The 20,754-nt window shown below is 42.6% G+C and overlaps 1 protein-coding gene and 1 pseudogene across 1 annotated transcript in view; both read right to left on the reverse strand.

Moving 5' to 3' along the window:
• Positions 1 to 2: 2 nt before the first annotated feature.
• GLUD1 (glutamate dehydrogenase 1) overlaps positions 3 to 20,754 on the reverse strand; it is a 34,591-nt gene continuing 13,839 nt past the window's right edge. The window contains exons 2-13 of the mRNA XM_029915807.1: positions 18,748 to 18,828; positions 18,199 to 18,254; positions 17,365 to 17,428; positions 13,110 to 13,204; positions 8,892 to 9,071; positions 8,009 to 8,146; positions 7,668 to 7,805; positions 7,170 to 7,250; positions 5,501 to 5,624; positions 4,667 to 4,758; positions 1,139 to 1,201; positions 3 to 256 (exon numbers count right to left, since the gene is read on the reverse strand). Of these exons, the coding sequence (XP_029771667.1) occupies positions 137 to 256; positions 1,139 to 1,201; positions 4,667 to 4,758; positions 5,501 to 5,624; positions 7,170 to 7,250; positions 7,668 to 7,805; positions 8,009 to 8,146; positions 8,892 to 9,071; positions 13,110 to 13,204; positions 17,365 to 17,428; positions 18,199 to 18,254; positions 18,748 to 18,828 (1,232 nt within the window). The 3' untranslated portion in view covers positions 3 to 136. The remainder of the gene's footprint in view (positions 257 to 1,138; positions 1,202 to 4,666; positions 4,759 to 5,500; positions 5,625 to 7,169; positions 7,251 to 7,667; positions 7,806 to 8,008; positions 8,147 to 8,891; positions 9,072 to 13,109; positions 13,205 to 17,364; positions 17,429 to 18,198; positions 18,255 to 18,747; positions 18,829 to 20,754) is intronic.
• LOC115286073 lies at positions 20,428 to 20,559 on the reverse strand (annotated as a pseudogene).

Raw genomic sequence — 20,754 nt, forward strand, 5'->3', positions numbered from 1 at the left:
GAGAGAGAGAGAGAGAGAGAGAGAGAGAGAGAGAGAGAGGGAGAGAAAGAGTCGAGTCCTGTGGTTACATGTAAACTTGTGAAGGGTCTGCAGATGAAGAGGGAAGAGGGCAGTGAAGAGGTCAGCCACACTCCATCTAGGTGAAGGTCACACCGGCTTCATTGTACACCTTGAAGACTTTCTCAATGGCGTTGACATAGGCAGCCGTTCTCAGGTCTAAACCCAGGTTATACTTCATGGCTGTGCGCATGATTTGCTGAAAGGCAGGAGAAAACACGGTGAAGTGAACACACGTGGCACACGCGGGCCCGGGGAGAGGAGCCTCCGCCACCATGGCCACGCAGGCCTCGGGCACTGAACCCCATCAGGAAGGATCCATTCTCTGGAACCAACTTGCCACTGACTAGGCAGCACTAAGGAATTGCTCTTTAAAAGTAAGCGGTCTCTGTGTCCTTTAGACACCCTGTCATCTGGGTGAGTTTCTTGTGATACTTTGATAATCTTATAAAACTAAGAATGGGGAACTGACAATGTTCTGGAGTGCCTGGTGACAGCTACACAGCTTTGTGAATATGCTTAAGGTTGCAGACTGTCTACTTTGAAAGGGTGAACTTATGGTATATCAACTATATTGACAACAAACTGTTATAACAAATTAACAACAAGCACCACCATTAATGTCTGCTTACGCTCTGTTTACGCTATTTCAACTTAAAGGTGGGTGGACAGAGTCTGAACTCAAGAAATTAGGGAAAGTGGACTCAAAATGCCTGTAAGCTCTTGAAATAAGGACCAAGAGGTCAAAAACCCTTTTGCTTATACCAAATTTCACACTGAGGTAGTTTCCTGTAGCTATAATAGAGTGGTGCACTCAACTGCAATCCAGTTTGGCCAGCTATTTGATATCTAGCTAAAGCTAGCTGCCGAACATCACTCCTGCCTCACCTGGTACTATTTATTTCCCAAAGCCTGGCAAACATACTGAAGACCCTGGAAACACTGCATGTCATTTGAGACTGAACAGGCATGCATTTTTCTATACATGAAGGAAGATGTCAACAGACTGCTGTCTTCTACCATGGCACACACAATGTGGCAGTTGAGGTGACAGCAGAAAGGCAAACAGCATTGCACATACCCTGGCAGAACGCTCCATCGTGTAAGCTAAGCCAGAGTGCACGATGTCTTTCTCGGATGCCCCCTATGAGGAAAAAGAACAGAGGTTTAACAAAATCACACAAAGACATGCTTCAATTATGAGCACAAAGGATTCTCAAGTCAATAAACCGCCAGACAGAATGGTTTTGTCTTTTGGCAAAGATACATTTAATTTCCATACGGTATCTTGATAGCTATTTAAATAGTTGTGTTTTAACCCCAGTTTAGTTTTCATTGCATTTGACAGCAAACAGATACTCCTGGAATAAGATCATGGTAGCGAGGCCAGCACTGGTCACCCATCTGAGACGCAGATGCCCCACAGTGACATGTGTTCATCTCTGCGCTGGCTAACAGGGACACTGCACAGGGCCCAGAAAGGAGTGTGGCCCCGTCTGACAGCAGCTCTGCGGCACTTTGATTATGCCCCTCATTCCATGGAGGAGGGAGCCGACTACTAGAGAAGTCAGCCACAGTTACAGGCAGCTATTTTTAGAGCTGGAATAGAACCTCAGGTCTTGGACCACCAGGTCAGCTCATCTCTTTCCAATGCCAATTATTTCTGTAAGTCAGTTTGTATCAATGGATTCCTCTAAGTATCTAATTCATTTTTTGGAAGCTTTTTAAAATTTTAAAACAGTGCACTGGTGGTTCAGTAGGTTAAGTGTCTGACTTTTGATTTAGGGTCAGGTCATGATCTCATAGTTCCTGAGATCAAGCCCTGCATTGGGCTCTGCACTGACAGAGTGGGGCCTGCTTGGGATCCTCTCTCTCTGTTCTTCCCCTGTTTGTGTGCAGGTGCATATATGTGTATACTCTTTCTCTCAAATAAAATAAAATAAAATTTTAGGACAATTAACCACTGCCCTATTCTAGTATGTCCTACCTAGCTAACAAACACATATCCTGCTATGCCAGATGAAAACTTAAAAGCGGGGCACCAATTGGGGCACCTGGGTAGCTCAGTTGGTTAAGCATCTGACCTCGGCTCAGGTCATGATCTCATGGTTCCTGAGTTCAAGCCCCACATCAGGCTCTGTGCTGACAGTTCAGAGCCTGGAGCCTGTTTTGGATTCTGTGTCTCCTTCTCTCTCTGCCCTTTCCCTGCTTGCTCTCTCTCTCTCTCAAAAGTAAACAAACATTAAAAAAAAAATGGGCCCCAAACCAGGAGAATAAGAAAGTGAAAGCCCAGGGAAAAGTAAGGTAACTGCCAGATGGCAGTGACTGTGGACTCAAGTTTCGTGGTCATCGTTACAGCTACAGGGGTGCAGGTGTGGAGGGGGCACAGTTGGGTTTCATGAGGGTCCAGGTGTCAGCAAAGGGATGTGCTGAGCAAAACAAGACGATGGAGTGAGTGACTGTAATGTTGGAGCGTGGCATTTAGAGAACGGAGGATATCCAGGGGTGACGAGGGACAGTGAAAAGACAGTCAATAAGGTAGGGCCTGGCAGGGCCAGAGAGTGGCTGTGGAGGGAGAACTAGAGGGAAGGAGCTGGGACAAAACCCTGTGTTTTAAACTGATACATATTGCAAAACTTCTGCAGTAAGTCATTCAGTAAGAGGTGAGAAACAGCACTAAAGTCCAGAATTTGACACACTGAAAGATCAATATCCTGGGCAAAGATTACCTCAAAGAGCATAAAAAGCAAGTCATCAGAGCTGCCTTCCTAGTGAACTGGTTGTTCTAGTTCTGCACTCCCTCTCCAGGTTTCAGTCAAGAGTGACAGCTGTGAGCCAGGCCTGTGCTGGGACACAGGAGACCACAGGGAGGTGCAAGAAGCCCATCTAAGGGCGGCGGCCGAAGCAAGTGCCGCCTGGATACGTGTAATGGAAAAATGTGGGTCCCCACAGTGGGTCCCACTGGCTAAGCAGGGAGCAGGTCCGGGCACCCCAGACAGAGGGGTCACCACTAACAGACACATGGCTCCATGAAAGATGAAGGTTCATTTAGAGGAATGGCTAATGCCGAGTGGCAAAAACATCTTCTTTCCTTCAGAACAAAACCCTCACTTCCCCCCACTGCCCGTGTTGCAATACAAGCTTACATTACTTTCCATGCCTGAGTATTTCAGAAGATGTATTACAACTCAGCCATTTCCCTGGCGTGTGTATATGTAGACTATTAAATTAAACCTAATTTACAAACCTGACTGCAAATGCTGCTCCAAGGACATCACCTTGCATGGAGCCATTCCTCTCCTTTAGAATTACTCTGTTTGGGTTAAATTTGCAAGGGGGATGTTATGATAGTGTTGATGGACAGGAAAACCGTTAATGGCTCTTCAAATTTTCCAAAGAGCTGTACCAATCTGCCTCGTCATAAAAATAAAGGGACAACTGTTTCACTATGGACATGGTTAGTGTAAGACCCATTAATTGTTTTTGGTAGTTTAATACATTAAAGAACCTTTATTTTAATTTGTATTTCTTTAACAGTGAGATTGAACACTTTCCTTTCTAGGCCTACGTATCCTATGTCTTTGCTTCAAAAAAATTTTTTTCTTAATGTTTATTTTTGAGAAAGACAGAGAGACAGACAGACAGAGTGTGAGCAGGGGAGAGGCTGAGAGAGAGGGACACAGAATCTGAATCAGAACTCACAACCCATGAGACCATGATCTGAGCTGAAGTCGGATGCTTAACCTACTGAGCCACCCCAGGCACCCCTGACTTTGCTTTTCAAGTCTCTGCCATTCAAGGGAAGTTCTCCTCGTGGAGTGTGAGCACAAGTCCTTGGTCCTGTCAACAGCTAATTCACACAGGTCTCTTTTCTACCTGCCTTTGCTCACTCTCCTGTTCATGGCCACATAGTGATTTCAATTCTTCACATAATTCAATTTAATTTTTGTTTAATTCTTTTCTTTCCCTAGAAGTTCTTTTAATTATTTATTTACAAAAAATTTTTTTAAATGTTTTATTTATTTTTGATACAGAGATAGACAGAGCATGAGAGGGGGAGGGGCAGAGAGAGGAGACACAGAACCGGAAGCAGGCCCCAGGCTCTGAGCTAGCTGTCAGCATAGAGCCTGATGCGGGGCTCGAACCCACCAACGTGACATCTGACCTGAGCCGAAGTCGGAGGCTCAACCGACTGAGCCACCCAGGCGCCCCTAATTATTTATTTTAAAATAACCTCTATACCAAAAGGGGGGCTTGAACTCAAGACTCAGAGACCAAGAGCCGCATGTTCTTCTGACTGAGTCAGACAGGCGCCCCTAATGTTTACTTCTCCATTCTTTCTATTTCTCTAAAGCTTAAGAGATGCATGGTAATTTATCCCAATTAGGTTAGAACCACCTTGTTGAGTCATCTGTATTGCGGAAGTATCAAGACCAGAAGAACCATTCAGTATTTATTTTAAACTAAATTTCTTACTCTCCATTTGGAACGTGGTGAGAGAGGAGTGTACAAAGCCCACACAGATCCTATCATGACTGTCAGGTTGCCAACCACCCTAAAGAGGAGCCGGCAGGGTGTGGGAAGCGTAATCCGGTCATAGCACACTCACCGATATCCTGTCCTGGAACTCTGCCGTGGGCACAACGGGAATCGTTCCACCGTGCTTTCCGAATTTTCTTTCCAAACTCTCTTGAACAGACACTATAAAAAACCAAGAGATGAAGTTAAGACATTGTTACTAGAAAAAAAAAAGTACAACCAAAAGTAGTCTCAAACTCTATCCACAATCCAAACCTTCAACACTAATGATATAAAAGGGTTACTCATTTAAAACTTTGTTAAAAGGGAATAAAGCACTCTGCCAAATTCCTACATAAATGGGAATTTAGGTCAGTGCTCTGTTTCCATAACACCCATTGCCACGGTTTTTCCTTGGCTCTGTTAAAAAGAGAATGCCGAGGAAAAAAGAAACGGAAATCGATGGAACACTTCACCCAGATTCTCAAAGTGGGCTGAGTAAACGCAGTTGGAGGTCTTGGTCTTACTTCAGCTTGATAAGACTGGACCATTAACTCTGGAGCTACTCTAGTTAAAGAAAATCACACTCGCATCAGGAGACTCCAGAAATTCTTGACACTAGAAAGGCCTTTACTAAGAGCAACGAGAGACTGGGATGGATGAGTATCAATAGGAGTTTCTGGCTTAAACAGATCCTCTTTATATTTATATTTACTAACTTGTAGATCATGTTATGGGAACATATCACAGAATAAACACCCGAATATCATTTTTGGTCCTAAGACTCAAGAGAAAGAAGATTTTCTGTTCTGAGATTAAATTCTCTAGTATTACAAAAAGGAAATAGTCCTTTTTAAGGGTAAGCTTCTTCCAGCCTTTGAGCTGGTCCCAAAGATTAGTTTTGAACAAGGTAATCAGAACTCACTGAGCAAGTGGTAGTTAGAATCCCTTTCATATTTGAAGGTCAAACGGCCATAGCTGACATGATTTAGATTTTTCAGCCACTCAAAGTAGGATACTGTCACTCCTCCTGCGTTCAAGTAGAGGTCCTATACACAAAAACGTGACAGGGAAGACACCAAAGAAATGAAAAGATCATGGCTTACTAAAAGCGTTCAATGAACATCAGAGCTCCATTTTAATACCAAAGCAGATTAAGCTGCATACTTCCCAAATATATTTTAGATTGTATCAGGAATGCCACACTCAGGGACACCTGGATGGCCGAGCTGGTTGAGCATCCAACTTCGGCTCAGATCATGATCTTGTAGTTCGTGAGTTTGAGCCCCACATCAGGCTCACTGCTGTCAGCCTATCAGTGCAGAGCCCACTTTGGGTCCTCTGCCCTCCCCTCCCCCAGCCTTTCCCTAAAGTAAATAAAAAAAGTAAAAAGTAAAAGAAAAAAAAAAAAGATTTCACATTTAAATCTAACAAACATCCTTCCCAATCCACTTGAGTTTTTCCATTTTGAAAAAAATTAAACATTTTTATTTATAAACTAACAAGCATTTGATCAACTTTGGTTAAAGCTTCTTCTCCACCAAAAAAGTCTTTAGCCAAAACTGCTTGCCCACTAACCACTGAACTGGACTGTCCACAGAGCGCCTCATTAGATCAGCATTGCTTCTACTACCTAAAGGCAGTCTATTTCAGCTAAATTGAATTTCTTAAGTCTTCCAGCAAAAGTCCTAAATGCATCATAAGTCCACACTAACTTCCACTTGCAAATAATCCTATGCTTACCCATTGAAAACCTAAGCACACATTCTTCATATTAGCTTTCTGAGTAAACCAGCAAGGGACTTGTGAAATGCATAAAGTTAGAAATTACAGGAAAATTCATTGTTCATGTTAGAATTCATGTTTCTAGCATAATATACATTTATATAATTGGATTCTTTCTTTTGAGAGAGAGAGCAAGAGTGCACACATGAGCGAAGGGGTAGGGCAAGAGAGAGAGAGGATCCCAACCAGGGTCTGTACTGTCAGTACAAGCCCAACACAAGGCTTAATCCCACGAGCTCATGACCTGAGCTGAAATCAAGAGGTGGATGCTTAACTAACTGAGACACCAAGGTACCCTTGTGAATGGATTATTATTTTTTTAATTTTTTAATGTTTTTTATTTATTTATTTATTTATTTATTTTGAGAGACAGAGATAGTACGAGCAGGGGAGGGTCAGAGAGAGAGGGAGGTACAGAATCTGAAGCAGGCTTCAGGCTCTGAGCTAGCTGTTAGCACAGAGCCCAAGGCGGGGCTTGAACCCATGAACTGTGAGATCATGACCTGAGCCAAAGTCGGACGGTTGACTGATTGAACCACCTAGGCGCTCCATGAATGGATTCTTAAGAAGGCTAAATACATACTCAAGAAAGAACCTGAAGTCGGAAGACAATGTTCAGGTCAAAGTGAAAATTGATAGGCTTTTTACACTAAGCATGGTTCTACTTTATTTTCTTAAAAGCAAAATGGAGATGAAGAATTCACTATAGCTTGGGAAATGAACGATGATCGTCTTCTCCCCGCAACTGCTCAGAGAAGACAGGATTTCAAGTACATTAAAAACCTGGCAAACACAGATAGATGACTTACTGGTATCACCATAATGTTCCTCTCCAGGAAGATCTTATCGGCCTCTGGAGTTGTCGGCCCATTGGCACCCTCAGCAATGATCTGCAAGAGAATCAGGACATACAGAAATACAACACCGCCACAAATCCTTCCAGTGGGTGCAAGAGGTGTGCGTGTGTGGGCAGGGGTCTGAGGGGAGAGGCAGAACTCCGGTTTAAATAAAATTATTAAGCGTTTTGTTCTATAAAGTGTATAAAACTATTTTTCACCTTTCTATTTTCCTAACTGCCTTTTTGGAAGTTTGGTTTAAGAGGAAATGCATGGTGATGGATGCCTGTACAACTCTGAATATACAAAAAGCCATGAAGTTTTACACTTGGATGAATCATATGGTATGTGAATTATATCCAATAAAGGTGCAAAAAAAAAAAAAAGGAGGAAAGCCAATTAAGAGCTTTTCTATGACTCTCAGGGTCATTCTACATTGCTAAGGCTGAGCCCAGGTTCCATCATGCTCACCTTGGCTTTGACTCTGGGTGCATTGGACTTGGTCAGCTGCTTCTCACTGGCAGCAGGAATCAGTATGTCACAGTCAGCCTCCAAGATGCTCCCTTCATAGGGTTTTGCCTTGGGGAAGCCCAGGATTGATCCATGTTGCTGAAATTTATTGAAAAATCAAATTAATGGCTGCATCATTGTTTAAATGCTTATGTTTAATGTCTGTGACATGAAGACTCATTATTAAGAGGTCTTTGGGCTACATTTTAAAAAGTAAACAATGGAAATAGATTTTAAGAAGACTTATTTCAATTTTACCATATTTAGGGCAGTTAGACTGTTGAGATATTGGATTGACATACCAATTTGAAGTCTTCCAGTTCCTTTGGGTCAATACCATCTGGATTCCATATGCTCCCATCAGATTCACCAACACCAATACATTTAGCACCAAAACGATGTAAATATCTCATAGAGTGCAGGCCCACATTCCCAAATCCCTGTGAAGAACAATTACACGTGACACAAAACCCAAATGGACACACGGTATACACAGTACAGTCGATTCTGACTGGGGCACCTTTTATTGGTTTAGAAGGAATTCTCAGATACATTTGCCATAAGAAGCAGTGTACTAAGGGGCTCCTCTTTAGCAATAAACTTCTGTTTAAACATGTGGAACCCACCCAATCCTGTTAATCTGGGATAATGGGTCCCAAAGAAGTTCAGTTCGGTGCAGTCTTGCGGTTTATAAAAGAACTGGCAGGGCCGTTAGTCATGCACTCAACTCCTTGGGCCCTGACGACCAGATGCCCTGTGGTTGTAACGATATAAAGTCACTCATTGGGAGGAATAGGAATTCTCTTCTATTTTAAAGTAGGATTGAAAAAAAAAAAGTAGCATTCAACTGAATTTAGATTCCACTCAGTAAAATAACTAAATAGCAAGCCCATTCTTCCTCAAATCTGCATCATTGTGAAACCCTTCCCCTTCTGGTTACAATTTCAATTTCAATTTTGACCAAAGACGTTGGTGATAGTTTCATGTTTTCTGCAAGATGCTTAAATTGGTTCTAGTCACACGAATTGTACCAAGGTTCAAAAAATAAAGTATGTATTACTTTGAAAACATTCACTCTGGAACTTTAAAAGATTCAAAAGAATGACCTTTAAAAAATTCCAAATCTAAAAACACTGAAAAACTTACTTTATATACATCATTCTTTAAGAAAGCAAACATCCTTACCTGAACAACAAATGTTTTGTCTCCAAACCCTGGTGTCATTCCTAAAATACTCATATAAGACGCTTCATTGATGAAGTTTTCAATTCCATGGAAAACTCCCCGGCCAGTAGCAGAGATTCGTCCATGGATTCCACCCTGACTGATGGGCTTACCAGTTACACAGGCGTGGGCATTAATATCCTGCAAGAAAAAGTCAAAACTTCACATTTTTAACTAATATGCTCATTAAGACTATCTGTGTGCTTATGGTACGCATTTATCAATATGGAGAAGCCTTACTTTTTCAGATTTCTGTTCTTAGAAAATTTAAATAAAATAGACTTTATTTTCCAATGGGATAAACAAGATTTTTAAGAACTTAACATCCTTAAGTACAAATAATAGTGTCACAGGGCACCAGGGTGGCTCAGTCAGTTGTGTCCGACTTCGGCTCAGGTCATGATCTCATAGTTCGTGCGTTTGAGCCCCGTGTCAGGTTCTGTGCTAACAGCTCAGAGCCTGGAGCCTGCTTCAGATTCTGTGTCCCTCTCTTGCTCTGCCCCTCCCCTGCTCATGCTCTGTCTCTCTCTCTCTGTCTCAAGCATAAACAAACACTAAAAAAAAAAAAAAAATCACAAAAATAGAGATAGTTCTGCTTAAAATATTATTCCTTCATTTAAGCCCTACTGAGTTGGAGTATATGTCTCACATGTGTCTTAAAATCTACTATAAAACTTGAGCTCATCAGCAAAACGGAGCCTTAAGTAGGAAGAGACATGGTGTTCTTGGTTAGATGGGAAGACTTGATGTAGTAAAGATACTCTTCTGCTCAACTAATTGTGAAATTCAATAAAAAAAACTTTATTTTTTAAAAAATGTTTATTTCTGAGAGAGAGAGCGAGCAAGAGTGAGCTAGTAAGCACCAACAGGGGAGGGGCAGAGAGACACACAGAATCTGAAGCAGGCTCTAGGCTCTGAGCTGTCAGCGCAGAGCCCGATGTGGGGCTCAAACCCACGAACTATGAGATCATGACCTGAGCCGAAGTTGGATGCTTAACCAACTGAGCCACTCAGTCGCCCCTAAAAAAAAGAACTTCAAAAGATAATATTCAAGTTCACCTAAAAGAGTGGATTAACAAAAGTTCAAGAAATTAAAAAAAAAAAAAAAAAAGACAAAATAACAAGGGGTTTTCAGGAATACCTACCAAAATAAAAACGCCCATTAATCCAAAGATTCTACTTCTAGGAAGTCACATTTTTTTGTGTGTATTTAGTATGGGATTGTTGGGAGCTAGGGAAACAAAAAGGTTCATGTGGGTGAGACGGAGCTGCTCCTGCCTGCGCGTGAGGGGCGCGCCTCCAGCAGCAGCCGACCGCTCTGGGAAGCCGGGTGGGGGAGGCTGTCTCCTGTACTCTGGGAACTGACCATGCTTTCTTGCTCAGAAACAACCACAGTTAGAAAAATGAAAGGGCTTGGGAGAGCTTCCTTCCCAAGGTACATCAGTTACACCATCAACTATCAACCACACAGTGCAGAAGAGACAGATTGAAGGAGAAACCAGACGGTCCTATTACTTACAGGAAATCAACATAAAATGAAGGAGGCATTTCAAATTCGTGGATAAAGTATGGACAGTACGGCTACTTAATAAGCTCAGGGGGCACTCCGCTACCCATGTACAGCGAGAGGAAGTATCTTACTTGTCTTACTTCACACCACATTGCCTACCCTCCAATAGACGTTCTAGCTGGCTAAGTTCCAAAGAAACCTGGATTTTATCTGTATTGTTTAACTGTTTTTACAGAGACAACTTAGAATTATATTAGCTGCACAATTGCCAGCAAAAAGAATAAAAGCTAAAAACAAAGAGAAAGCAGTTAGTAGAGTGATTTACAGAAATTAGTAGTTTTCCCACAGTTACCCTTCATGAATAATTAACATTTGTGAAGACATAATTGCAAACCTAGTGCCAAATGCTTTTAAATAGTGCAAATGCAAATGCTGGAGCCACAGTCCAGTCTGAGGTCAGGCCCGGCGCCAGCCCCCAGCCCCCAGCCCCCGATTGTCCCAGGAGCCCACGGACAACACCCCCTCTCTCCCAGGGCTGCGCCTCTGGGCAGGATTAGACACAAGTTGCAGCATGTTCAAGTTTACATCTGGAGATAAGAAAAACTGCAGCTTCCTTACTTTTAGGCCCTGATTTTGGTGTCACTTAAAGGAAGTCTTTTGCTGGAGTTTGCTGGCAGTGCCTCACAAAACCTTCTTTTGTTGTTTGTCACCACTGGGAATGAGCTATGAATAATGATCCACGGCCCACTATCCTGCACTTTTCAGTCTAACGTCTAGCTTAAAAAGAACCATATCCAGAGCTCATTTAACATCAAAAGGTGACATGGAGAAAGCATCATTTCAGGGAATAGCAGTTAAAACCAAAATTCTTTGAAGTGTCTCAGACTGCTCCTGTTTTATTTCAGGGATTTATGCATTTATCACATGCAATACTGTGTGTTTTACTAAGGAGTGGGGGCTGTTCTAAGTGCATTATATTACTAGTCAGCTAATCCCCATTGGGTGCCATTACTATTGTCATCTTGCGCAGGAGGAGACGGAGGCACAGAGAGCTCCAGGCACCTGGCACGGGTCACAGAGCAGGTGTGTGAGGGGGCCCAGGTGAGCCTGCTCCCACGCAGGCTGCATGCCCTCAAGAATTCAGACTTTAGTCTGGGGTCTGAATTCCTCCGCTGCACGCGGCAGCCCCTTTCCTTCTTCTCAGGAAGGACTATTTCCCTTCTCCAAGACTCATCTTTCCATTAGGACCCTTAAAAGGAAAATTCCTGAGGCCTGTATTCCCTTGGACCACTCTGCTACCTCCGCTGTCCGCACCTTTCTCGCATCGTCTCTCACATGGAGGAATCTGGGGCCGCAGCCAGTCAACTTGCCAACAAAAACAACAAAAACCTTTCTCTTTGGGCAACAGCCACCTTCCAAGTTTTCTCTCTGCTGCCCAGAGCCATTTTTCTCAGGGAAGGCTACTCTTCATGCCCTACTTCCCTCCCTCAACACCCCCTTGCAGCCTGGCTCCAATCTCTGTCCCATGAATGATCTAGGGGCTGAACCGGTCTCTTCCCAGAAACCTCTCCCTCAACATCACCACATGGAACTCTCAGTGCTTCTCAATATTCTACGACTGCTTTCCCTCTAAATCCCTCTTTAATCCGTCCATTTCTCCCCCACTCCAGGGCAGGCCAGTACCCCCTCTCTCCTGGGCTCCTATCTGGCCCCCTGCCCCCAACGGTCCCATTCTCTGCTGCACACAGAGCCTACCCTCAAAATGCCTCACACTTGCTTAACGCTGGCACTCCCCAGCTTCCTTCTGGTTTCAGGACAAAGACCAGAGTCTCTGCTGTCACTCACAGGGTGAAGATCTGTCCCTCCTCTAACTGGCCTCTCTCAGGCCCTACTCTCACTTTCTCCTCTGGCTATCATGGTCTTCCCTCAGGCTCAGGTTCTCCTCTTCTGCACTCCAGAACCTTACCCAGTGGCTCCTTCTGCCTCCCACACTTGTACTCTCACTCATTCCCCAGTTGATCCTATTCAACGTTCAGAGTACAGAATAGAAGCTTACTCCTTCGAGGAGGCTCTTTCTGATGTCACCTGCAAAGGCTTGGCCAGGCCCCGTTACACCTTTCCACAGCTCGAGAACTTCCTCCGCTCCCATTTTCCCAGCTGTACCGAGTACCCCACTTGCTTGGCAGAAGTACTCCACATATACATTTTTAATCAACGTCTTTTCAACTCCCTTTCAATTCCTGCTCCTTAAATGTCTTTCAAGGTTCCAATCCCTTGAAGAACAGAAAGTTAGCTTTCCTTCCTATGTTCTGTGTTAGTGGCAGTACTGCTCAGTGCCCTAGACTTAAGTCTTCCCGGTCTCCGTTCCTTGATGACACGCATTCGCTGCAGTCCTGCGGAGCCTGTCTCTGTCATGTCCCACGGCTCCTCCCCAGCCCCCAGGGTCACTGGGCTCCAGTGCCTCCTCATGTAAATGAAAGCTCAGTCCATGTTCACTACATTTATGGTTTATGACCAAAGAGAGGGAACTAAAATAATATGCCAATCAAGATATGATTAAAGGGGAGGAGAAAAACCCAGAGAATTCTCACCCTCCAAGTAAAATTAGCTTAATTGCTATTTCTCATAGATAGCAAATGAGGCCCTCAGGATTTTTGGTGGGTACTTACGTAGTGCCCTATGGTGCTGGCGTAGGTGTCCGCAATCCAGGACATCTCCCGCTCGCCGGTGCTCATGTCTGGGGCAGGCACATCAATGCCAGGACCTGGGGGCATAAAGAAAGGGCAGTGCACCAACTTTTAAAATAAACTCATCTCAAACACATAGGTCCTTGTAATTTTCTATAATAACAAAGCTATCGCTATTAAAACTTTAGATTTCCTCTGAGAAAACTTTAGATTTCATCTGTGTAACTAATTGAAGCCGTAGAAACACTTACTAAATGTTTCACTAACAATTATATACATACTACACTGTTACATAGTAATTTCTTCCTTTGGCATTTCCTTACTATATGTTTGGAGGTTAGCTCTGTATGACGGATGTGAGCCACTCAAACGAACTTTAAAAAAATTTTTAAAAATGTTTTTTATTTATTTTTGAGAGACAGAGAGACAGCGCGAGGAGGGGAGGGTCAGAGAGAGAGGGAGACACAGAATCTGAAGCAGGCTCCAGGCTCTGAGCTAGCTGTCAGCACAGAGCCCAAAGTGGGGCTCGAACCCATGAACTGTGAGATCATGACCTGAACTGAAGCCAGACGCTTAACAGACTAAGCCACCCAGGTATCACACAAACTAACTTCTGAGTATGTGAGTGTAAGCAAATCAGTGTACCCCTTTTGACGTCAATTCCTTGAACTGCAGTTAGAGAAAATAGTACCATCTTGCCCTACAGAGGGATGGCTGTTGTGGTTAGGGAGTGTCTGAGACAGCACAGAAACATATCATTTATTGGGGGGGGGGGGGGGGGGTCAGTCGTCCCCACCAAGTAGAAAAAGAAAAAAAAGACACATTGCTGAAGCAATTTTGTTAAGTTCTGTAATACTTTCACACCCATGCTTTGACCTGTTATTCAAAGCTTACTCAGTTTACATAATTTTCAACCTTAGCCTTCAATCCTCAGATCACACAGCATATTAAAAAGTTTGAGGTTAATAAGAAGTTAGTTCACAGGCAGCAGTAATAACAACAAAAAGTCTAGTGACAGCACTAATACTGATGGCCACACTGAGATCTCAGATAAAAAAATGTGTCAAATGATGTCCACTCAAATCTGTCAAGGTAGGGATACACAGAAATACACCTATCAAAATAGTGAGAATCAAAACAACCTCATTATCTAGTGGGTCAATTAAATAAAACATGGTGCATCTATAGAGAGAAATATTCACCAAAACATACGCATGGAATAAGCAGGTTTCATACAGCATGTAGAGTGTGTTCCTATTTAAATTCTTTCTCTAGTTAGATCCGTGTACTATCTAGGCACCTACTTCCACGTGTATACACCATCTGTGTGCAGAACTTCAGAAGCACACACTCACACTTACTATGTTTCCATTTCGGCCTAGTTTAGAACTTTCTATACTGTGTCAATTGTATCATACAAACTCATTACCTTCCTAAAAAGGAAAACATAACTTTAAAAAAATGATTAAGTCTCTCAAATAAAGTTCTTTCTAAGGGCTGTACCTGAGTTCTGTATTTTTTACTTGTTAACCAACAGAACAAGGGAGATTTTAGTATCTTCCTACATTTCAGGGGCCCAGGTCCGAGGGGAGGGGTTTCTCTGCACAAGCTGTGCTGCAGTGGACACAAGATGGCTTAAGACAACTTTGAAGTGGGCGAGGCTTGCTTTTTACAGTCCTGCCCCTCCTCCCGCCAATCTGTCACCCTCCTGTGTCCGAGTCCCTTTCCTATAGGCAGCTTCTGAACCTCATGAAGTCTGACTTCCCTAAACTAACTCTCCCTCCATTAACTCTCCTACTGGGAAGATGAATGTCGCCTCCAAGCCTCATCCTCTGACAAGAAGGGCTCTGTCTACCATCCCCATTTCCTCACCATGTCCATTCCTTTAGAGGGACATACTTGAAGGATATCAGTAAAGATTTGTTTAATCACACTGTTTTCTCCCAAGGTACACATGACACATTGCTCAGGACTCCTTCTGGTGGTATCTACAAAAGTATTTTAGCAATATCAAGGGTCAAGTAACCTAGTTGCCTCAAATAACAATTGCAATTGGAGAAGGGCTATTGGCAAGGAGCAAGTCTGAGGAATATATTTGTTAATCAGAAACGTACCATGATAAATTGCTTCTTAAATAGGATAAAGAAGGTGAAAAACTGGCGGGAGAGTGCACTGCTTTAACAGAACATGAGCACGGGGAGAGCTGAAAGGCAATTTTGGTGCCTGATGCATTAGGGGAATAAAAGACGGGAGACATCAGGTTATTGTGAGGGGAACTTTGGAGTTTACAAAGGTGGCACCTAAACTCACACAGCAAAATTAGCATCCACCTTTCACAAACTTAAAAAAAAGATACAACGAGCGAAGAAGAGAACACTTCTTTGCTCATTCTCTGAGGCCAGTATTATCCTGATATCATAGACCTTACAAGAAAAGAATACTACAGACCAATATCCCTTAGAACAACACACACACACACACAATTTATGAATGAACTTGCCAGAAGAAGTGTAAATGTGTGCACCAAAGACTACACACTACTACTGAAAGACCTTAAAGGAGGCCCGAATCCTGGGCTGGAGCACTCACCATGGTGAGGACGCAAGTCCCTATGAAAACCCCAGCTGACTGTTTTTGCATTAACTGAAAAGCTAGTCCTAAACGCACACAATGTGACAGGGCCAGGACTCAGAGCCAGGTCTAACTCACACTCTCACATTCTGTGGAAAGACGAGTTGGAGAAGAATGGAGACCTGACGTCAGTTCCAGAAGTTTGCTCAGGACCAGTTCTGTGTCCTGGAGGAAGAGAAACAACTCCTTCGCCTCCCTCAACGTGCTACAATCAGGCCAGCTGCACCATGAGTCAATGAGGCCTCTGCACTTAAAGCAAGAAGTCAAATAGCTTTTAACCTTTGGAATTATAAGGTACTTGACAGTATAAATGTAGAGAAAATTAGTTGGTTATACTCTAGAGAAAGGCAATAAGTAAAACTGAATAAAAATTACTCGAGACTATTAAATACATTTGTGATTTAAGTTAAGAGGAAATCCGATATAACAATTATGAAGCCTGTCAACAGGCTGAACATGACAGCAGTTGCCCAAATCTCAGAATTAGTGGACATTTCCGTAAAGGAGGCAGTCAACTCCAGGCCCCAGTGCCTCACCGGTACAGTGACCGCATGAGCTCACAACAGTGCTGAGGAGGAGGCGTGCCAAGAATCCACATTCCTCTTATTTATTTAAAAAAATTTTTTTTAAATGTTTACTCATTTTTGAAAGAGAGAGCAAGCGAGCAGGGGAGGGGCAGAAAGAGGGAAACACAGAATCTGAAGCAGGCTCCAGGCTCTGAGTTGTCAGCACAGGGGCTTGAACCCACAAACTGCAAGATCATGACCTGAGCCGAAGTTGGACGCCCAACCGCCTGAGCCACCTAGGCGACCCCCCTACATGCCGTTTAAATGATGAAAGACAGACTGAATCAGGTAAAGTTCTAGTGTTAACTTATATTTATTTCTATACTAGTTTATTTATTTCATGCCTTTTTTTTCCTAAAAAGAGGGCAAATTCAAAAATAAAGATATCTTAAATCCACAGGAATTTGTCAACAGTGGGGAAAATGTTGGGGAGAAAAACACAGGGGCTGGAAAACAACACACGAGACAGATGGTAGTATGATACAGAAACATCAAGCCAACGAGAATCAGCACCCTCAGAAATCTAGTGCTTGATGAAAGGGCCTAGTAACAAACTTCAGGAGCCCAGGACCCCCAATCCAGCCGGCGACGGCAGCCTGAGCCATCAGTGTGAGCCCCCCACCTCCCAGTCCGTGCCCACCGCGCTGAACCTCCAATTCCAAAGCATCAGATTTCTTTCTGCTTTCAGAACAGGATCACTACTGTGAAAGTGATTTCTACATATTATAAACATGTTTGTAATACAGGTATTATTCAGTTCCTAAAATCTTTCTGGACGTCACAACAGACACTGAACAAGGAGAAGAGGTAGATGCGATCTGTTTGGTGTCCACACTGCACAGTGAGAGACTGAACTTTGCTACTAAGATGTATCAAAAACAGGTCCCTGTACATCCACCATATTTGTCACAGAACCCAGCTTTGCAAAGTAAAAGGGCAGTTCTACCCACATACATACAGGTAAAAGCAGGAGTTTGACTTAAGAACATTACTTTTTAGATGTTCCTACGCTGTGCAGAAACCTACGTGGTAATACATACCAATAAAGCCCTTCTTCGCCAGCTCCATCGTAAACCTCCTTGTGATCTTTTCCAATTCATTATCCTGTAAAGGAAAAACATGAAAACAACACAACAATGAAACAAATGTTTTTGACAGGAAAAATCACTGGTGGAGATAAGAAATAGATGCATTATATTTTCTATTTAAAGAACATTTTCACATCTTCTTGTGTAATCCTCAAAACTCTTAAAGCAGGCATTTCCATTTTAAAGATCATAAGTAAGGTCATATATACAACAGACAGTAGAATTAGGGCTCAAATCCCAGGTCCTGTTCTCTTTGTATTGACATAGGGCCCTATGAACAATCCCTATGGTATATTCATTTCAATGGTTAATCTTAAAAAGAATGAAATCATATATGTTATGTTTGTTACAGATGTCACTTTTGTCCTGTAAACGATAGTACTAGCTTACATTAACTTGGAACTGATAAGATAAACAATAAGATTTTTACTGAATTAAGATATGTCACTAAATCTTGATAACCCAACACAAAAATCTCATAGTACTATATATTTATACAGAACATATTATATTTATATTATAGAATGTATAACATGGATATAAATGCCTAAGAATAGGAAGGCATCAATTACTTTTTAACCAAGTGAGAAAATGAAAACGGACATTGGTGTTAAATTAAGCAGGTGACCTTGATACACACAATGTGTTAATTCTTTACTTGTTTTTCCATTCCTTTAAAAAGCAATAGTGGACACTGATCCACTGGTATGGGGGACACAGAGAAGCCCAGTAATTACAAGTCCTTTGTGAGTGTACCATGTGCACAAATGTCATTTTGTTACTTACCGTATAGTTCTTGGGGTTGATCTTAACACCAGCCTTGGCACCCCCAAATGGCACATCTGAAAGAGAAGGCTGCAAGTTGCTATTCCATACAAAGGATAAAAAACTAAAGATAGAGAAAGCACTATGCAATATCACAATCATATAAATATGGCACTTTCAGCTTTAATTTCAGATAAATGTACTTTAACTGAAACTCTGGTGGAACAGAAATGATGAGGCAAGGCAAGTTACAATGCATATTTAATCAGTGTGCTTCACTAATTTTAAAAGAAAAAAATATTTACTTTCCTTCTACTCTGATTTGGTCTTATGTATAGGGTACAGAAAAGGATTTAAAGAAAAAGATCTACACTTAAAGAAAATCCAACTAGTTCCTACAATAAGTTCTTCATTAAACAACAACAACCAAAGACTAACTCTTAATTAAGGCTAATTGAAAAATGGTGTGGGCATTAAACTGTGCGCCTTGAATAACATCCTAACAGCGACCCTGCATGTAAACATACTTCCCCCAAGCGCCATGAGGCAGCCACAAAGGAGATCACTTACCAACCACAGCACACTTGTAGGTCATCAGGGAAGCCAGGGCTTTCACTTCGTCCACACTCACATCAGTGCTGTAACGGATACCTGACGGGGTGAGAACGAAGGGGAAGTAGTTAGAACACCCCCCTGGCAGGTTAAAAAAAAGTGTTAGAAATGGAAATGTCCACACTTTTTGCATTTCAATATCCTGGTTATTTCCAAGAACACTAAACGTTTATGATACAAAGTCAAGGGAAATCTAATGAGCCACCCACCTAGCAAGAGCTACAGAATGAGCACTGAATTAGAGTTTAAGTATTTGGGCAGTTATGAGAGAAAGACTGGTTGGTGTTGGAGGGCAGTTGCTGTGCTCAGGATGAGAGCAGGGAATTAAGAGGTGAATAAGACATGGTCCTGTCCTCCTGGACGGGCAGCCTGGTAGGAAATGGCAGTAACTATGATGTCACACGACAAAAAACACCTTCAAATGAAGACTTTTTACATTTTTAGGAAGGCAAGTAACTCAGGGAAGGTTTTTAAGTTTTTCTTTCATGTTTTGACTTAGGTGACTTGGTAGCAGGGGGCTCAGAAATTTTGCTTTCTGATAGCACACAAATATGAACAAATGGATAGTCAACAGATTGATTCAGACTAATACCAGATGTCTAAATAGACTCCTTTAGGCTTCAGATGAGTACGCCCAGAGATCCCAATCTCTTCCTCCCTCAATTCACTGCCAGCCTGTCAACCATGAGACAAGAATCTGACAGTCATTTCTTTTTCCTGGAGATGAGCAATTCCCTCTACCCTTTCTGCAAGGATGGGTGGAGGCCAAGTGACAGGCAACTGTGTCTTAATGCACCTGCACTTGGGAGTGTTAGGTGTTTGGTAGAGCAGACATGGAAAGTGAGTACATCCACTACTTTGGTTTTTCGGGTCTTGGTCACTCACCCTCCCGAGTTTTGCAGGGTCAGGCCACCTTTTGTCCTCTACAGTTCGTTACTTCTCTCTTTTTTTTTTCTTTTTAAAAACTTTTTAAATATTTATTTTTGAGAAAGAGAGACAGAGACAGAGAGAGCACAAGCAGGGGAGGCAGAGAGAGAGAGGGAGACACCGAATCTGAAGCAGGCTCCAGGTTCTGAGCTATCTGCACAGAGCCCAACACAGAGCTCGAACTCATGAACCACTAGATCATGACCTGAGCTAACGTCAAACTCAACCTCAGTTCGTTACTTCTCAACCTGAAGGAAGAAGGCCAGGGTGAGGTTGATGTCTGCATGCAACTTGGGGCTCCCTGGCACCGCGTGTGTTTGTGAGGGATGAAGGATTCCTGAATGAAGCTGGGTACAACTTCCACTGAGTTACAGTAATGGGAGCCTCAGGGACATCGCTTAAAGAATTTTGTGAACAAAAGCTTTTCAGAGAGAAATATACAATATCTCATAAACTGGTGGTTGGAGAAAACTTCCCTAGTCATTTTTATTTTTTTAAATGTTTATTTTTGAGGGAGAGATAACAGGCACATGTGAGCAGGGGAGGGAGGGACGGAGGGAGAGAGAGAGGAGAGAACAGAGGGTCTCAAACAGGCTCTGCACTGACAGCAGAGAGCCCAATGTGGTGCTGGAACTCATGAACCACGAGATCACGACCTGAGCCTAAGTTGGATGCTTAATTGATTGAGCCACCCAAGCACCCCCCCACCCCCGTCATTTTTAAAAGACGGCTCCTTATATATTTCAGCAAACCTCTATCTAAACACAAATGATGTTTTTCAATTAGCAACAACTGCGCCTTGGATAAACTTCACTGGCTACAATACTGCCACTGCGCAAAGCTAAAACACAAATGACAGGACTTATGAGAATTTTATCTGCGGTACACAAATCATAAAGAGCAAATTCTGAAGCTGAACATCTATCTTTGGCCTATTAAAATAATTATATTTTAGAGAAGTGAGCTCTTGGAACAAATTTACTTGTTAGTGAAATTTTAGTATAAGAAAGGACAATTTAGCCCAACATGGGGCACAAT

The sequence above is a fragment of the Suricata suricatta genome, chromosome 2, assembly GCF_006229205.1.
Source record: "Suricata suricatta isolate VVHF042 chromosome 2, meerkat_22Aug2017_6uvM2_HiC, whole genome shotgun sequence".
NCBI lineage: Eukaryota > Metazoa > Chordata > Mammalia > Carnivora > Herpestidae > Suricata > Suricata suricatta.